We start from the raw sequence: 16,616 nt of genomic DNA on the forward strand, positions 1-16,616 counted from the left end.
CTGCACCACCAGGGAAGCACTGTGCATTCTCTCTTTTAAGACACATTAAAAACGAATGCCAATACTACATACGTGTTTCCACTTATATGAGGTATCTAAAGTAGTCAGATTCATAGAAACAGAAAGAATTGTGGTCTGAGGGGAGAGTGAAAAGGGAAGTTGTTTAACGGGTATAGAGTTTCAGGTTTGTAAGTGTAAGATGAAAAAGTTCTGTTTCACAACAATGTGAATATACTTAACACTACTGAACTGTAACTGTAACTAACGGTACACTTAAAAATGGCTTAGATGGTAAATTTTATGTTATGTGCTTTTTGCCACAATTTTTAGAAAAGCTAATATCAGATTCTGTGTACTACTTACTCCAGATAGGAAGGCTCTATCCACTGCTCTGGCCCTAATGACCATCAGGTTAATTTCTCTTCCTCCTCTTGGCCTGTTACAAAGCTTACTCTGCTATGGCCACATAATCCTGGTTTGAATTGTTTTGAGAAAAATTTCGACGACACTGTAATGCGTAGAAATCTTTCATAGCTGTTTCTTTCCCCTTCCTTGCACAGTATCTGTATTCCAGGCCTTACTAATATCCTTGTTGAGTTCACAGGCTATATAATTTATTATTTTGTTGGCCTCATCTAATGCCTTTGACCTCAACAATTCTTTCTTGGGTCTGCTCCTAAAGTTCATGATTTGTATGTGGACTAATGCTACCCTTGTTTTTATGAGCAGGAGCTTTAGAGCCTTTAGGAGTTTACTGGACAATAAAATTATGTTGGTTTAGGGACCCAATTCCTGCTAAGAGCACGTATAGTCGGGAATTCTCTGGCGGTTCAGTGGTTAGGACTCCGTGCTCTCACTGCCTAGGGCCCAGATTCGATCCCTGGTTGGGGAGCTAAAAACCCCACAAGCTGCAGGGTGCGGCCCCCCCCAAAAAAAGGGACACATATAGTCAATGACATCTGTATCTACAAAATACTTACCCTTTAATTTATGTTAAATATGTTTCGGACCTGGGAATTCTCTGGTGGTCCAATGGTTAGGGCTCCACACTTTCACTGCCGAGGGCGCAGGTTCCTGCAAGCTGCACAGTGAAGCTGAGGGAGGGGAAAATTTTATGTGTGTGTGTGTGTGTGTGTGTGTGTATGTATATGTATATATATATATATTTCGGATCTTTACCATATAATGGTTGATCTCAACATCAGTTTCATTGACCAGTTAGAGCAGTTATTAAACAGCCTAAGTCTGATAGACCACATACCTTACTGAGAATATTTCCTATGTCATAATTATAGTCACCCATATGATATTTTGGGGGGTCTTTTTTTGTTTTAATTTATTTTTTATTGAGGTAACATTGGTTTATAACATTATATAAGTCTCATGTGTGGAATATAAAAAATAAAAATAAGTGAACAAACCAAACCAAACCAAACCAAACATGTAGATACAGAGAACAGAGTAGTGGGGTTTTATTTTGGTGTTTTTACAGAAAATGATGTCCCCTAATACTCTTCTTATCTTTTATTTTAGCCTCAGAAAAAAACAAAGACTCGCTTCAGCTATAGGTGATATATTCAGAATTGTTTTGTTTTGTTTTAATTTATTTTTGGCTGCGTTGAGTTTTCATTGCTTCGCGTGGGCTTTCTTCTAGTTGCGGTGAGCAGGGGCTGCTCTTTGTTGCAGCAGGCAGGCTTCTCATTGCGGTGGCTTCGTGTGGGCTTCAGTAGTTGTGGCATGTGGGCTCAGTAGTTGTGGCTCACGGGCTCTAGAGCACAGGCTCAGTAGTTGTGGCACACGGGCTTAGTTGCTCCGCGGCATGTGGAATCTTCCAGGACCAGGGCTCAAACCCGTGTCTCCTGCATTGGCGGATTCTTAACCGCTGCGCCACCAGGGAAGACCCCAGAATTGATCTTTGAAAGCCTACTTTTTCCTTCCTTTGGAAGGACATAAATCTGTTTCCCTCAACACTTTTATGATTACTAGGTTCCATGCAGTGTGTTTTCTATAAATAAAAACTATTATCTTAATCTCATGTGAACCTGTGGTTCAGTTATAAAAACATACAGTGGAACATTATTCGACCATAAAAAGGAATGAAGTACTGATAAATGCTAAAACATGGATGAACTTTGAAAAAATTATGCTAAATGAAAGAAGCCAGACACAAACAGCCACTTATTGTATGATTCCATTCACATGAAATGTCCAAGAGAGGCAAAATTATACAGACAGAAAATAGATTCACTAATCTCTTCCCTTGCTTAGGGCAAGGGAGGGAGTGGGGCAGAGGGGAGGGGAGTAGCTGCTAATGGGTAAGGTATTTTGGAAGCTAGGGAATGATGAAAATATCCTGAAATTAGGTAGTAGTGACGGTTGTTGTAAATTTGATTTTGATAATGGTTGCACAATTGTGAAATATACTAAAACCCCTTAAATTATATGCTTTAATTAGGTAAATTATATGATATGTGAATTATATCATAATAAAGCTGTTATTTTTAAACAAACTACATATAGTTTGGTCATTTTCCTCAATGTCAAAACCATAAATGAGAACTAAGAGAAACATCTACCCTTGGAGGAAGTCTTGTTATTTGCCACCAGGAGCTCTTTCCAGGTCCCCAGGCTATAGAATAGTTGACTGTGATCTTGGATGAGACTTTTTAAATTGGTGATAAGGTGATAAAGTGAGAGTTACAACATGCTTAGTTATATACTCCTTCATGGAACAGATTTAAAGACTGCCTTTTTTTAAAAAAATATTTATTTATTTATTTTTGGCTGCATTGGGTCTTCATTGCTGTGTGGGCTTTCTCTGGTTGTGGCGAGCGGGGGCTACTCTTCGTTGCGGTGCACAGGCTTCTCATTGTGGTGGCTTCTCTTGTTGCAGAGCAGAGGCTCTAGGTGCGTGGGCTCAATAGTTGTGGTGCACAGGCTTAGTTGCTCCGCGGCATGTGGGATCTTCCTGGACCAGGGCTCAAACCCGTGTCCTCTGCATTGGCAGGCAGATTCTTAACCACTGATCCACCAGGGAAGTTCCTAAAGACTGCATTTAAATAAAGCTTTCTGGAAAGAGGAATAAGTATTCTTCCTAGGATGCCATTCAATATATACTTATGAAGAATGCTTTTTATGTCCAAATAATCCTGTGTTGTATTGCTCTAAGAATTATTTTTCATGGACAGAAACCATTTTATTATTTACAAAGAACTCAGACAATCTATAAAAAAACCAAAAAAACTTAAAAATACACAAAAGGTGCGGGTAAGCAGTGCACAGTAAAAGAAATAAAATGAGCCAGTAAACAAATATGGAACAAAAAGATGCTCACCAATACTCTTAAATTATTAAAGAAGTATGAAGGGCTACCAAAAGTGGAATTGCCATATTTTACTTCATAAATTGAACAAAAGTTATATTGAATACTGTTTTTTTAATAATAGCATTATTGAGATGTAGTTCACATACTGTATAGTTCACCTATTTTAAGTGTACAATTCAGTGGTGTTTAGTATATTCACAGAGTTGTGCAATCATTGCCACTATCTATGTATTTCAGAACATTTTTATCACCTTGTAAAAAACCCCATGCCCATTAGCAGTCACTTCCCCCTCCCCCCTCCACTTCCCCTGCCCACTCCAGCCCTAGGCAATTTCTGATCTACTTTTTGACTGTTGCTTTGCCTATTCTAGACATTTCATGTAAATGGAATCATACAATATGTGGTCTTTTGTGGCTGGCTCTCTAAGAAGAATTTTGAAAAGTTGCTTAGTTCTTCAGTTGGATCTGCCCTGGGGTTTCTAGTTTCAGTTCTGCTGACCAATTAGCAAGCTGGTTCTTGGCTTCATATCACAACCAAGCAGAAGAGTAACTGTGTTTCTCGGCTGATGCGTGTTTTCGCCCCCAGCCCCATTCTTATTCTGCCTTCCCAGCAGCAGCACAGTCAGACGGCTGTTCTGAATTAGGCCGCCTCAAATGCAGCAATTTTATAGGACTGAGATATAATTTAATCGCTTCCTTCTTTGTAACTTGCCCTTCTTTAACCTCCCGAATTAGCTTTTCTGATAGATTTGCTAATGATTCCTATTGTTGCATATTTTCGCTGTACTGTTGAATCATACTCTTCATATCCCTGCTCCTAGAACAGATCTTGGAGAGAGCCTAAAAAGCTGTTTTGGAAAAAAGGGTCCCTGATTCTCCTTTCCAAGGAACAGGAGAGAAGAGTCTGAGAGAAGCAGAGGTAGAAAGATGTATGCAGACTTGGTAGAGCTCACCTACCATGTGACTGTCATGACTATTAAAATTTTATCCTTAGACATATTCCCAACGCTTCCAGCCTGCAAGTTGAACACAGGACTCAGAGAATGAGACTTAGCAGTTTGGTTTTTGCCATGGTTGTTTTCTTTTCTTTTTTTTTTTTTAAAGAAGAGAAGGTTTTTTGTTTTTTGTTTTTAATATAAATTTATTTATTTTTGGCTGCATTGGGTCTTCATTGCTATGCGCGGACTTTCTCTAGTTGCAATGAGTGGAGGCTACTCTTTGTTGTGGTGCGTGGGGTTCTCATCGCGCTGGCTTCTCTTTGTTGCGGAGCACGGGCTCTAGGCACGCAGGCTTCAGTAGTTGTGGCCCACGCGCTCAGTAGTTGTGGCTCGCGGGCTCTAGAACACAGGCTCAGTAGTTGTGCACGGGTTTAGTTGCTCTGCGGCATGTGGGATCTTCCTGGCCCAGGGCTCGAACCCGTGTCCTGTATTGGTAGGCGGATTCTTAGCTGCTGTGCCACCAGGGAAGCCCTCCATGGTTGTTTTCTGATGGTTGGCCAGGATCACTGGATTCAAGTTTCTTTTCCCTTTCATTTTGTCTTTTGTCAGAATAATCTTCATTTACTCTTTTGCTCTGAGGCTCCAGAAGAAGAGCTCTGTGGTTGTGAGGTAGAAAGTGAACTGCTATGACTAACAGTATGCTTATGGACAGCCGCTCTTTCCACCGTTTCCTAGAACATGAATGAGAGTCTTGGGCTCTCTCTCTCTCTTTTTAAATTAATAGACTTTTTTTTAGAGCAGTCTTAGGTTTACAGAAAAATTAAGTTGAAAGTACAGACAGCTCCCATATACCTTCCTCCCTCCCCACACACCCATAGCCTCCCCCACCATCAGCATCCTGCCCCAGAGTGATACATTTGTTATAATCCATGAACCAACCTTGAAACATCATTATCACCCAAAGTCCATAGTTTACATTAGGGTTCACTGTTAGTGTTGTAAATTCTGTGGGTTTTGCCAAAAATATGGTGACATGATCCACCATTATAGTACCGTACAGAATAGTTTCACTGCGACAAAAAAAGTCTCCTTGTGCTCCACCTGTACATTCCTCTCTCCCCCCCAAACTCCTGGCAACCACTGATCTTTACTGTGTCCACAGTTTTGGCTTTTCCAGAATGACATATAGTTTAGAATCATACAATATATAGCTTTTTGCTTCTTTCACTTAATAATATATACTTAAATTTCTTCCATGTTTTTTCATGGCTTGATAGCTCATTTCTTTTTAGAACTGAATAATATTCCATTGTATGGATGTACCACAGTTTATTTATCCATTCTCCTATTAAAGGACATCTTGGTTGCTTTTAAGGTTTGGCAGTTACAAATAAAGTTGCTATAAACATCTCTGTGTAGGTTTTGTGTGGACATAACGCTTTCAACTCATTTGTGTAAATACCAAGGAGCATGATTGCTGGATCATATGGTAAGAGTATGTTTAGTTTTGCAAGAAACTGCCAAACTGTCTTCCAAAGTGGCTGTACCATTTTGCATTCCCACCAGCAAGGAATGGGAGTTCCTGTTGTTTCACATCCTGTTCCACATTTGGTGTTATCAGTGTTTTGGATTTCAGCGATTCTGACAATCGTGTAGTGGTTTCTCTTTGTTGTTTTAATTTGCAGTTCCCTGATGAGGAATGATGTTGAGCATCTTTTCATATGCTTATGTGCCATCTGTATATCTTCTTTGGTGAGGTGTCTGTTTAGATCCTTTGCCCATTTTTTAATTGGGTTTTTTGTTATTGTTGAGTTTTAAGAGTTCTTTGTATATTTTGGATACCAGTCCTTTATCAGTTAAGTGTTTTGCAAAGATTTTCTGCCAGACTGTTGTCTCTTCATTCTCTTTAACAGTGTCTTTCACAGAGCAAAAGTTTTTAATTTTAATGAAGTAAAATTTGTCAGTTTTTTCTTTTCATGGATTGTACTTCTGGTGTTGTATCTTAAAAGTCTTTGCCAAGCCCAAGGTCACCTAGATTATCTCTTATATTATCTCCTAGGAGTTAGAGTTTTGTGTTTTACGTCTAGGTCTATCCAATTTGAGTTAATTTTTTGAAAAGTGTAAGGTTTGTGTCTAGGTTTATTTTATAGTTTTGTATATGGATATCCAGTTGTTTCAGTACTGTTTTTGAAGAGATTCAGTTCTCTATTGAATTGCCTTTGCTCCTTTGTCAAAGATCAGTTTACTATATTTGTGTGGGTTTATTTCTGATCTCTTTTTTCTGTTCCATTGGTCTAGACATAGATCAAGAATAGGTCTAGACATAGATCTAGAATAGACATATTCTTTCACCAATGCCACACTATCTTGATGACTGTAGCTTTATAGTAAGTCTTGACGTCAGATAGTGTCCTTCAAATTTGTTCTTTCTTTGCATATTGCGTTGGCTGTTCTGGATCTTTTGCCTTTCCAGATAAACTTTAGAATCAGTTTTTTTGATATTCACAAAGTAATGTTCTAGGATTTTGACTGGGATTGCATTGAATCTATAGATCCAGTTAGGAAGAATTGACATCTTAACAGTGCTAAATATTCCTATCCATGAACATGGAGTATCTCTCCAATATTTTTTCAGATCTTTTGTGATTTGTTTCATCAGATAGATCTTGTACATGTTTTGTTAGATTTATACTTAAGGTTTTCATTTTTTTTGGTGCTAATATAAATGATATTGTATTTTTAACTTCAAATTCCAATTCCATTTATTCATTTATTCATTGCTGGCATATAGGAAAGCAGTTGACTTCTATCTTGCAACTTAATATAATCACTTAATAGTTCCAGGAGGTTTTGTTTTTTGCTTGTTTGTTGTTTTATTCTTTGGGATTTTCTACATAAACAATTATGTTATCTGTGAACAAAGAAAGTTTTATCTCTTCTTCTCCAATCTGTATACCTCTTACTTACTTTTCTTGTCTTATTGCATTAAGTAGGCTTCCAGTACAGTGTTGAAGAGGAGTGGTGAGAGGAGACATCCTTGCTTGTTCCCAGTCTTAGGGGGAAAGCATATACAGTTAACCCTTGAACAATGTGGGGAGAAAGGGACTCTGACCCCCGCACAGTTGAAAATCCATGTATAACTTTACAGTCAGCCCTCCATATCTACTGTTCCACACCCTGGATTCAGCCAACTGCAGATCATGTAGTACTGTATACGTATTTATTGAAAAAATCTGCATGTTAATGGACCCACATCGTTCAAACGCATATGTTTTTCTAGGGTCAACTGTCGTTTCTCACCTTTAAATGTAGCTATGGGTTTTTTGTAGACATTGTTTATCAACTTGAGAAGTTCCCCACTCTTCCCAGTTTGATGATAGTTTTTATCAAAAATAGGTTTTAGAGTTTGTCAGGTGCCTTTTCTGTATCTATTGATATGATCATATGAGTTTTCTTCTTTATCCTGTTGATGTGATGTATCATATTATTAACTGATTTTGAAATGTTTAACCAGCCTTGCCTACTGGAATAAATCCCCATTTGGTCATAGTGTGTAACTTTTTTTTTTATACATTATTATATTCAATTTGCCAACATTTTGTTGAGCATTTTTACTTCTGTGTTCATAAAAGATATTAGACTGTAGTTCTCCTTTCTTCAATGTTTTTGTCCAGTTTTGGTATCAGGGTAGTGCTGGCCTCAGAAGCAGTCCCACTTCTGTTTTCTTGAAGAGATTATGGAGATTTGATGTAATTTCTTCCTTAGGTGTTTGGTAGAATTTACCAATGAACCCATCTGGGCCTGGCACTTTCTGTCTTAAGAGGTTTTTAATGATTGATTCAGTGTAATAGATATAGGCCTATTCAGATCATCTGTTTCTTCTTGTGTCAATTTTGGTAGTCTGTGTCTTTCAAGGAATTGGTCCATTTCACCTAGCTTATCAAACTTGTGGGCCTTGAGTTGTTCATAATAGTCCTTTACTATCCTTTTAGTGTCCATGGGATCAGTAGTGATAGCTTGTCTTTCATTTCTGGTATTAATAATTTGTATCTTCCCTCTTTTTTTCTTTGTTAGCCTGGCTAAAGGTTTATTGATTTTATTGGTCCTTTCAAAGAACCAGCTTTTGATTTCATTGATTTTTTTTTTTCTCTGTTGATTTCCTGTTTTCAGTCTCACTGATTTCTGCTCTAATTTTGATTATTTCTTTTCTTCTGCTTACTTTGGATTTAATTTGCTCTTCTTTTTGTTTCCTAAAGTGGAAGTTTAAATTATTGATTTTAGATCTTTCTTCTTTTCTAGTATGTGCATTCAAAGCAGTAACATTCCCTCTAAACGCTGCTTTCACTACATCCCACAAATTTTAATTAGTTGTATTTTCATTTAGTTAAAAATATTTTAGGGCTTCCCTAGTGGCGCAGTTGTTGGGAGTCCGCCTGCTGATTCAGGGAACACGGGTTCGTGCCCTGGTCTGGGAGGATCCCACATGCCGCGGAGCGGCTGGGCCCGTGAGCCATGGCCGCTGAGCCTGCGCGTCCGGAGCCTGTGCTCCACAACGGGAGAGGCCACAACAGTGAGGGGCCCGCGTACCGCAAAAAAATAAAAGAAAGAAAGAAAAAATATTTTAAAATTTCTCTTGCGATGTCTTCTTTGAGCCATGTGTTACTTAAAGTGTGTTGCTTAATCTCCAAGTATTTAGAGATTTTTCAAGTTATCTTTCTGTTTCTGATTTCTAGTTTAATTTCCTTGTGTTCTGACAGCATACTTTGTATGATTTCAGTTCTTTTAAATTTGTTACAGTGTGTTTTGTGGACCAGAATGTGGTCTATCTTGGCCTAAGCTTTTTTTCAAGGAGAACATTACTAAGGAGTCTGGGTCCTATGCATTTGCTCTTAATTCTGAAATGAAGTGCTTCTCTTCCTTGGTCCTGGCACATTATTTGGGCCAGTCTCTTACAAAAGAACCTCTGTCTATGAGCTGTTGACTCCAGAGCTACACCTATAGAGGAGAAGCATACAGAGATTGGAGTAAATGATTAAATAATTTTCATGGTGGTCATTTATTAGACACTTACTATTTGCCATCACTTTACAATTATTATTTCAGTAAGTTTTCCAAATAGCCCTATAAGTTGAAAGGATTTTTATTATCTTTTTACAGATAAGGAAACTGAGGTTCAGAGAGATTGATTTACACAAAGTGATACTAATATAGGTACTAGCAGGAAGAGTCAAAATCGGGTCCATCTGATTCTGAAGCCCGTATTCTCAGAAACAATGTTAAAAACAGACACATGAGATCCCAGTTCAAGCCAAACTCTAATCCATGGCAGAAATGGAAAACTGGAAGTTTGCTAAAGGAATATTTGTATAATGCTGTGCCTTTTATTGGTTTCTCTCCAAAATCAGTATCTCCAACAGTTTTGGTGCCTTTAGCAGCAAGCATTCCAGTAGTAGTGCTTCCTAAGAGCACCTATCTTGGAGTAAAATGTAGGCTGTATTTATCTAACTTGGAGTTTCCCAACCAGGAATGATTTTGATCCCCAGGGAACATTTGACACTGTCTGGATACATTTTTGGTGGTCACAACTGGGTGACTACTGGCATCTAGTGGGAAGAGGCCAGGGGTACTGCTAAACATCCTGCAGTGCACAAGACCCACCCTACCCCCTAAACAAAGAATTATCTGACCCAAAATATCAACAGTGGAGGTTGAGAAACCCTGAGTCTAGCTTGTTCCATTCTGTTATTACTGAGAAAACCTTGATCCCTCAGAAATCCCTCAGCATTCTGTCAGGATTTGGTTTCCAAGGCTAAGTGCCTCCTATGTAAATACTTTGTGGGTCAGTCCATTAATTCATTCTGGCACATTTCCTGTACCTTGAGCTTAGTAGCCAGAGGCCTGTTAAATGGTTGGGCTTTTTTTTTAATAGGGTGCTACTTTTTCTTCCTGATGTTTCTTGAGAGACAGGCTCAGTTGGCCTGCAGCTCTTACAGAAGAGAACCTGGTGACAATAATCTGTTGCTGGCATCTTTAGCTCCCTAATCTATGTTTACGCGGCGCTGAAAATCAACTCTCCCTGCTGCCAGGCCCCATTCCTCCTTAACACTCTGGCACCACTGGCAGAGAATACCTCCCTAGTCTCTTCCACACAGTTCAACCATACATGATTATTTTATTGCACAGCTGTTTTCCAGAAGACGTTTCCTGAGGCATGGATATACAGGGTGCTTCTGGAGCTGTGAGTTGGAGCCTCAGTCATTTCTGTTCCAGTTGCAGATATATCCACAGCACTCTTAAAGCATCTGGTATTTTCCTTAACTGTTTTCCTGTTTGTAGCTCTCGTCCTCTCCCCCAGATTTTAAGCTCCTACGATATGGGGTTTGTTTTTTCAATTTTTTTCGTATCCTGTCTTAGGAACTAGCATTTCTTTCATCATATACTAAGAAAATCAACTTGCCTTCTTCCATTTGGGGTTATATGCTTTTCTGTTAAAAGTTGGAGGAAATTATAAGGAACTAAAATCATTTGAGAGAGACTGGTGGTCAGAGGCTGATATCAACCATCTAGATAAAGATAAGCAAGCCAGAGGAACAATTCATAAACTCAATGGAATTGAGCCTGGGTCCAAATAAAACTGAATAATTCTTTCCTGAGTAGTGGACCTTGGAATTTAAAAAGTTATTTTCATTATCAAGGAGGCCTAGAAAACTCAAGAAAGTTCCTATTAAGGAAGCCCTATAGGGGAACTTCCCTGGTGGCGCAGTGGTTAAGAATCCACTTGCCAATACAGGGGACATGGGTTCGATCCCTGGTCCAGGAAGATCCCACATGCTGCGGAGCAACTAAGCCTGTGTGCCACAACTGCTTGAGCCTGTGCTCTTCAGCCCGCGAGCCACGACTGCTGAGCCCGCGTGCTGCAACTACTGAAGTCCATGCACCTAGAGCCCATCCTCTGCAACAAGAGAAGCCACCACAATGAGAAGCCCGCACACCGCAGCGAAGAGTAGCCCCTGCTCGCTGCAACTATAGAAAGCCCTCGCGCAGCAACCAAGACCCAACACAGCAATAAATAGATAGATAGATGGATAGATGGATAAATAAATAAATTTATTTATTTATTTACAAAAAGAAAGTCCTATAGGTAGCTTACCCTCCTCATGACCCAGAGGTTCAGCAAAATTTCCCAAGTCAGATATCATTATTACAGAATTTTCTGTAAAGTTTAAGCAAAGGCATATATTTACCTCATTTAAGCGATATGCCACAGGGCCCTCAATAGGGATTTTTTTTTTTTTTTTTCTGCGTTGGGTCTTCGTTGCTGTGCACAGGTTTTCTCTAGTCGCGGCAAGCGGCGGCTACTCTTTGTTGCGGTGTGTGGGCTTGTCATTGTGGTGGCTTCTCTTGTTGTGGAGCACGGGCTCTAGGTGCGTGGGCTTCAGTAGTTGTGGCACGTGGGCTCAGTAGTTGTGGCTCACGGGCTCTAGAGCACAGGTTCAGCAGTTGTGGTGCACGGGCTTAGTTGCTCCACGACATGTGGGATCTTCCCAGGCCAGGGCTTGAACCCGTGTTCCCTGCAATGGCAGGCGGATTCTTAACGACTGCGCCACCAGGGAAGCCCCCTCAATAGGGATTTGAGGTCAGTGGGTCATTGACAGAACCCTCAAATGCTGTCTTTCTTAGGCCTTCAGAGAGATCATGACCATTTTGAACAATGTCTTTGAACCTGCAAGATTATAAAGAATGTATTGTTTGGATGGTATTGGTTTATCTAAAACAGTATTTCTCAACCTTTATTTTATCATTACCTTCCTAAGGAGCCTTTTTAGACATCTTTTTCCCTAATCACCCCCCTCCCATGAAATTTTAATATCACAGATAATGCTGTGTATCTGTTCATATACTGCAGTACTTTGGCAGGGACTGGGGATTGTACTCTCTAAGATTTTTCCCCCACCATGAATAGTTTTCACCCCCATGGGGGCAGTCCTGCCCATGTTGACGATATTTTAATCTAGAAGTATCATCATCTTGGGAATGAATTGTTTGTACCTTTCTTAACAAATTGAAACAGGGACAAAGACTCTATCAGTAAACTAATGTTAAAAAAGAGTCTTCTCATGCAATGGCCTGAAGCAACTGAGGAAGAGTGAGAAGACTACTTTTCTCATATTTCATAGCTTATATGGAGGACATTTTCTCTCTGAACAACCTCTTGACCATCTGAGGAAAGAACAGGGAAACACCAGGAGTAGCAGAGCAATAAATGCAGCGTTCTAAAAGGAGGGAAAAAAAAAAAAAGACAAGACCCTCTTGCAGTGAAATGCAGAGGAGGAAAATGGTGATACTGAAGAATCTGGGTATAGAACTGTCCATTGTTCCAAGGCTAGTCAGCTCTAACAAGTTCAGTTTCTCAAAGTCAGAGTTGACTTGCAGCAGAGAGTACCATTTAGGTTGTGTAGCACATAAGAATGTTCTATTCTCCCAAGAGGGTTTGGCTCTGTCTGATCAGAAGGGTGGGTGTGTATGAAATGCACCTCGGAAGGAGGAGGAGGAAGAGATGACATGTTCAAGTAAAATGAAATACAACTGCAAATTAAAGTGTCACCCTGTTTTAAAAAAATCCCTTTTTTATTTAATTGGTTACCAAGGAAAAAAATGTCATACAGAAGTGTATGTCTCAGGGAAAGTTAAACTGTGAGATGTTACAAGTGAATCTGGATTCAAGGAAGTTCTCCTGGGGTGGGGCAGGGCAGGAGTTATAAAATACTGCCTTAATAAAAATATTCTGAGGGGGAAAAGCTAGGCTCATAAATTTCTATTGTGTTACATGCCAGAGGTCCAGAAGAGATTAACAAATATTACCTCATTTGTTCTTTGCTGTCTCTCTCTATCCTATCAGCTGAATGCTGGCTGCCTCTTCCCCGGGGGAAGCCTCCTTTTGAGATGTTTTATTAGGAGGAAGGTCATATACAAAGGAGATGCTTTCTCCCAGAGGGTGCTGCTTACCACAAAGACATCCAGGGACTGAATGCTTTTCTGTGTTAATGGTGTCCTACCATTTTTCATGTGTCTTTCCCAGAATTTTTATGAACACCCATTTGTCTTTTTAGATTGTGAGCCTACCAGATAGGATATATACAGTACGTGCCACATTGTTGGCACTCAGTAAATGTTATGTAATAATGGGAAGGGGGGCTGATTTATATTATACTATACTATACTATACTATACTATACTATACTATACTATACTATATTGTATTATACTATATTTACATGTAGAATTGTTCTTGAGAAACATGTCTGGTTTCTCTGAGATAGAGACTTGACAGATAGGGCTTGTCAGCTTTCTTCAGCCTTAGTTGTGATTCTTTTCTCCCTTTTCTACTAATCCTAGTTTTGTCTCATGTTTGCAATGGAAACATATAGATAAACACTATAATGTGCTCTCTTTGTCTTCTCCCCAACCAGGGGCAGTGATTGGTGATGGACAGTCTGCCGTGGCCAGTAACATTGCCAATACTACCTACCGGCTCCAGTGGTGGGACTTCACTAAGTTTGACCTCCCAGAAATCAGTAATGGTAAGCCAAGGTAGAACTGGGGATACTGGTGGAAGGTCTGACTCTTACTGGTGAGCCAGAGCTCAGAAACCCACATAGCACTGGATTTTTCATCGCCTCGTTGAGCAGCTGACTGCCATGTGCCATTTCCGCAGTTCTTCTCTGACTCTCGTTAAGCAATTCAACAAACGTGTATTGAGCACCCACCCTGAGCAGTGAACAATGCTTTGGTACAGTGATCAGAACAATGCTAAGGTGGACACCAAAATGAAGATATCTGCCCCAGGAGTTTACCGACTAGTAGTTCATTGTCGCAAGCCTAGAAGTTTGGGTGGAACTGAGAGGAAGAGAAGGAGAAGGGAGTGTAGGAACTGAGAGCCAGACCCTTGAGGAAAGACTACAGTGATGATAAACTCATTTATTAATCTAGATCTGAATAGAACAAAGGGAGTGGCCTGATTGATGTGTGATTTACAAACATGTCTGTCTATCAGTCCATTTTCCCAGCTTCTACGAGTCCTCAATCCCATGTCCCAGTTGTTCGATTGAAACCACATCATTTTTTAAAAAATTAATTAATTTATTTATTTATTGGCTGTGTTGGGTCTTCCGTTGCTGTGTGCGGGCCCTCTCCAGTTGAAGCGAGTGGGGGCCACTCCTCGCCATAGTGCGAGGGCTTCTCACTGCGGTGGCCTCCCCTGCCACAGAGCACAGGCTCCAGGCGCTCAGGCTTCAGCAGTCTTGGCACACGGGCTTCAGTAGTTGTGGCTCGTCTGCTCCAGAGCGCAGGCTCAGCAGTTGTGGTGCACGGGCTTGGTTGCTCCACGGCATGTGGGATCTTCCCGGACCAGGGCCTGAACCCATGTCCCCTGCATTAGCAGGCGGATTCTCAACCACTGCGCCACCAAGGAAGCCCAATCACAGCATTTTAGACATCTTATTTCACTTTCTATCTGATGACGGACTCTCACACATCCTTGGGAAGTAGTGATTCAGCCTCTGCTTGAACACTTCAGATAGGTCACACTGTCTGATGAGTTGGCCCTAGTCCATCACTGCTAAATTCCTGTTCAAATGTTTTTTCTTATACCCAGCCACCATTTCCCTTGCTGTCACTTCCTCCCATTGGTCCTAGTTCTACCTCTGAATCTCCATAGAGTAAGTTTAATGACGTCTCTTCTAAGTGACAGTTCTCAAGCTATTTGAAGATAAACTGCCATTTCCCTTTAAATCATTCTTTTTGGGCCAGAATTCCTGAGATTCCTTTTAGGATCTGGTTTTCAAATCCTTGACAGTTCTGCTCATTTCCCCTTTAAGCTTTGAGGTGGCAGAACAACGTAGAACACTCCAGATGAGAGCTGTCCAAAACAGAGTACAATGATGGTTTGGACAGTGTTAGTTCAGCTTAAGATTTCAACAGCTTTTTCTGAAGCCACTATTGAGTTTGCAGTTACTTAAAATTCCTTGATGGGACTTCCCTGGTTGCACAGTGGTTAAGAATCTGCCTGCCAATGCAGGAGACACGGGTTCGATCTCTGGTCCAGGAAGATCCCACATGCCGTGAAGCAACTAAGCCCATGCGCTACAACTACTGAGCCTGCACTCTTGAGCCTACGAGCCACAACTACTGGGCCCGTGTGCTGCAACAAGGGAAGCCACCGCAATGAGAAGCCTGCTCACCGGAATGAAAAGTAGCTCCTGCTCACCACAACTAGAGAAAGCCCGTGCACAGCAACGAGGACCCAATGAAGCCAAACATAAATAAATAATAAATAAATGTATTTATTTATTAAAAAAATACTTGATAACTATTAATAAACCAAGACTTTACTGTTCTGTACTACTTGTGCAGTTCGAATGTTTTAAAAACCAAAGGTTTGTATTTGTTTCTGTTAAGTTTTATCTTAATAGTGTCAATTGCTCTTCTTAGTTCCTGCCTCAACATTTTTTTGAACTTTGATTCAGCCCTTTTTTTCCCAACCTTACATCATCTTCTAATTTGATAAACATACTTTCTCTCTCTTTTTTTTTTAACACTAAGTACTTTAATTCTTTTTTTTTTTTTGGCTGCATAGGGTCTTAGTTGCAGCATGAGGGCTCTTTTGTTGTGGCGGGAGTGCTTAGTTGCCCCGAGGCATGTAAGATCTTAGTTCCCCGACCAGGGATCAAACCTGAGTCCCCTGCATTGGAAGGTGGGTTCTTAATCACTGGACCACCAGGGAAGTCCCTCTGTCTTACTTTGTTTTTCTGGTTTTTAAAAAAATATTTATTTATTTACTTACTTGGTTGTGCCAGGTCTTAGTTATGGCAGGCGGGCTCCTTAGTTGAGGCATGAGAATTCTTAGTTGTGGCACGCATGTGGGATCTAGTTCCCTGACCAGGGATTGAACCCAGGCCCCCTGCATTGGGAGTGCAGACTGTTCTTTTTTTAAAAAATAAATACATTTATTTATTTATTTTTGGCTGCATTGGGTCTTCGTTGCTGTGCGAGGGCTTTCTCGAGTTGCGGTGAACAGGGGTTAATCTTCGTTGCGGTGCGTGGGCTTCTCATTGTGGTGGCTTCTCTTGTTGCCAGGCACGGGCTCTAGGTGCGCAGGCTCAGTAGTTGTGGTTCGCAGGCTCTAGAGCACAGGCTCAGTAATTGTGGCACACGGGCTTAGCTGCTCCGTGGCATGTGGGATCTTCCTGGACCAGGGCTCGAACCCGTGTCCCCAGCATTGGCAGGTGGATTCTTAACCACTGCGCCACCAGGGAGTCCCGGGAGCGCAGACTCTTAACCAGTTGTGCCACCAG

At 40.6% G+C, this 16,616-nt stretch overlaps 1 protein-coding gene across 10 annotated transcripts in view; it reads left to right on the forward strand.

The window, feature by feature from the left end:
* Nucleotides 1–16,616, forward strand: part of AMBRA1 (autophagy and beclin 1 regulator 1) — a 175,544-nt gene that overhangs the window by 116,969 nt on the left and 41,959 nt on the right. For all 10 annotated transcript variants that reach the window (XM_060303259.1, XM_060303266.1, XM_030864561.2 and 7 more), the window contains one exon: nt 13,734–13,844. In XM_060303259.1, the coding sequence (XP_060159242.1) occupies nt 13,734–13,844 (111 nt within the window). The remainder of the gene's footprint in view (nt 1–13,733; nt 13,845–16,616) is intronic.

Source organism: Globicephala melas, chromosome 8 (genome assembly GCF_963455315.2).
Source record: "Globicephala melas chromosome 8, mGloMel1.2, whole genome shotgun sequence".
NCBI lineage: Eukaryota > Metazoa > Chordata > Mammalia > Artiodactyla > Delphinidae > Globicephala > Globicephala melas.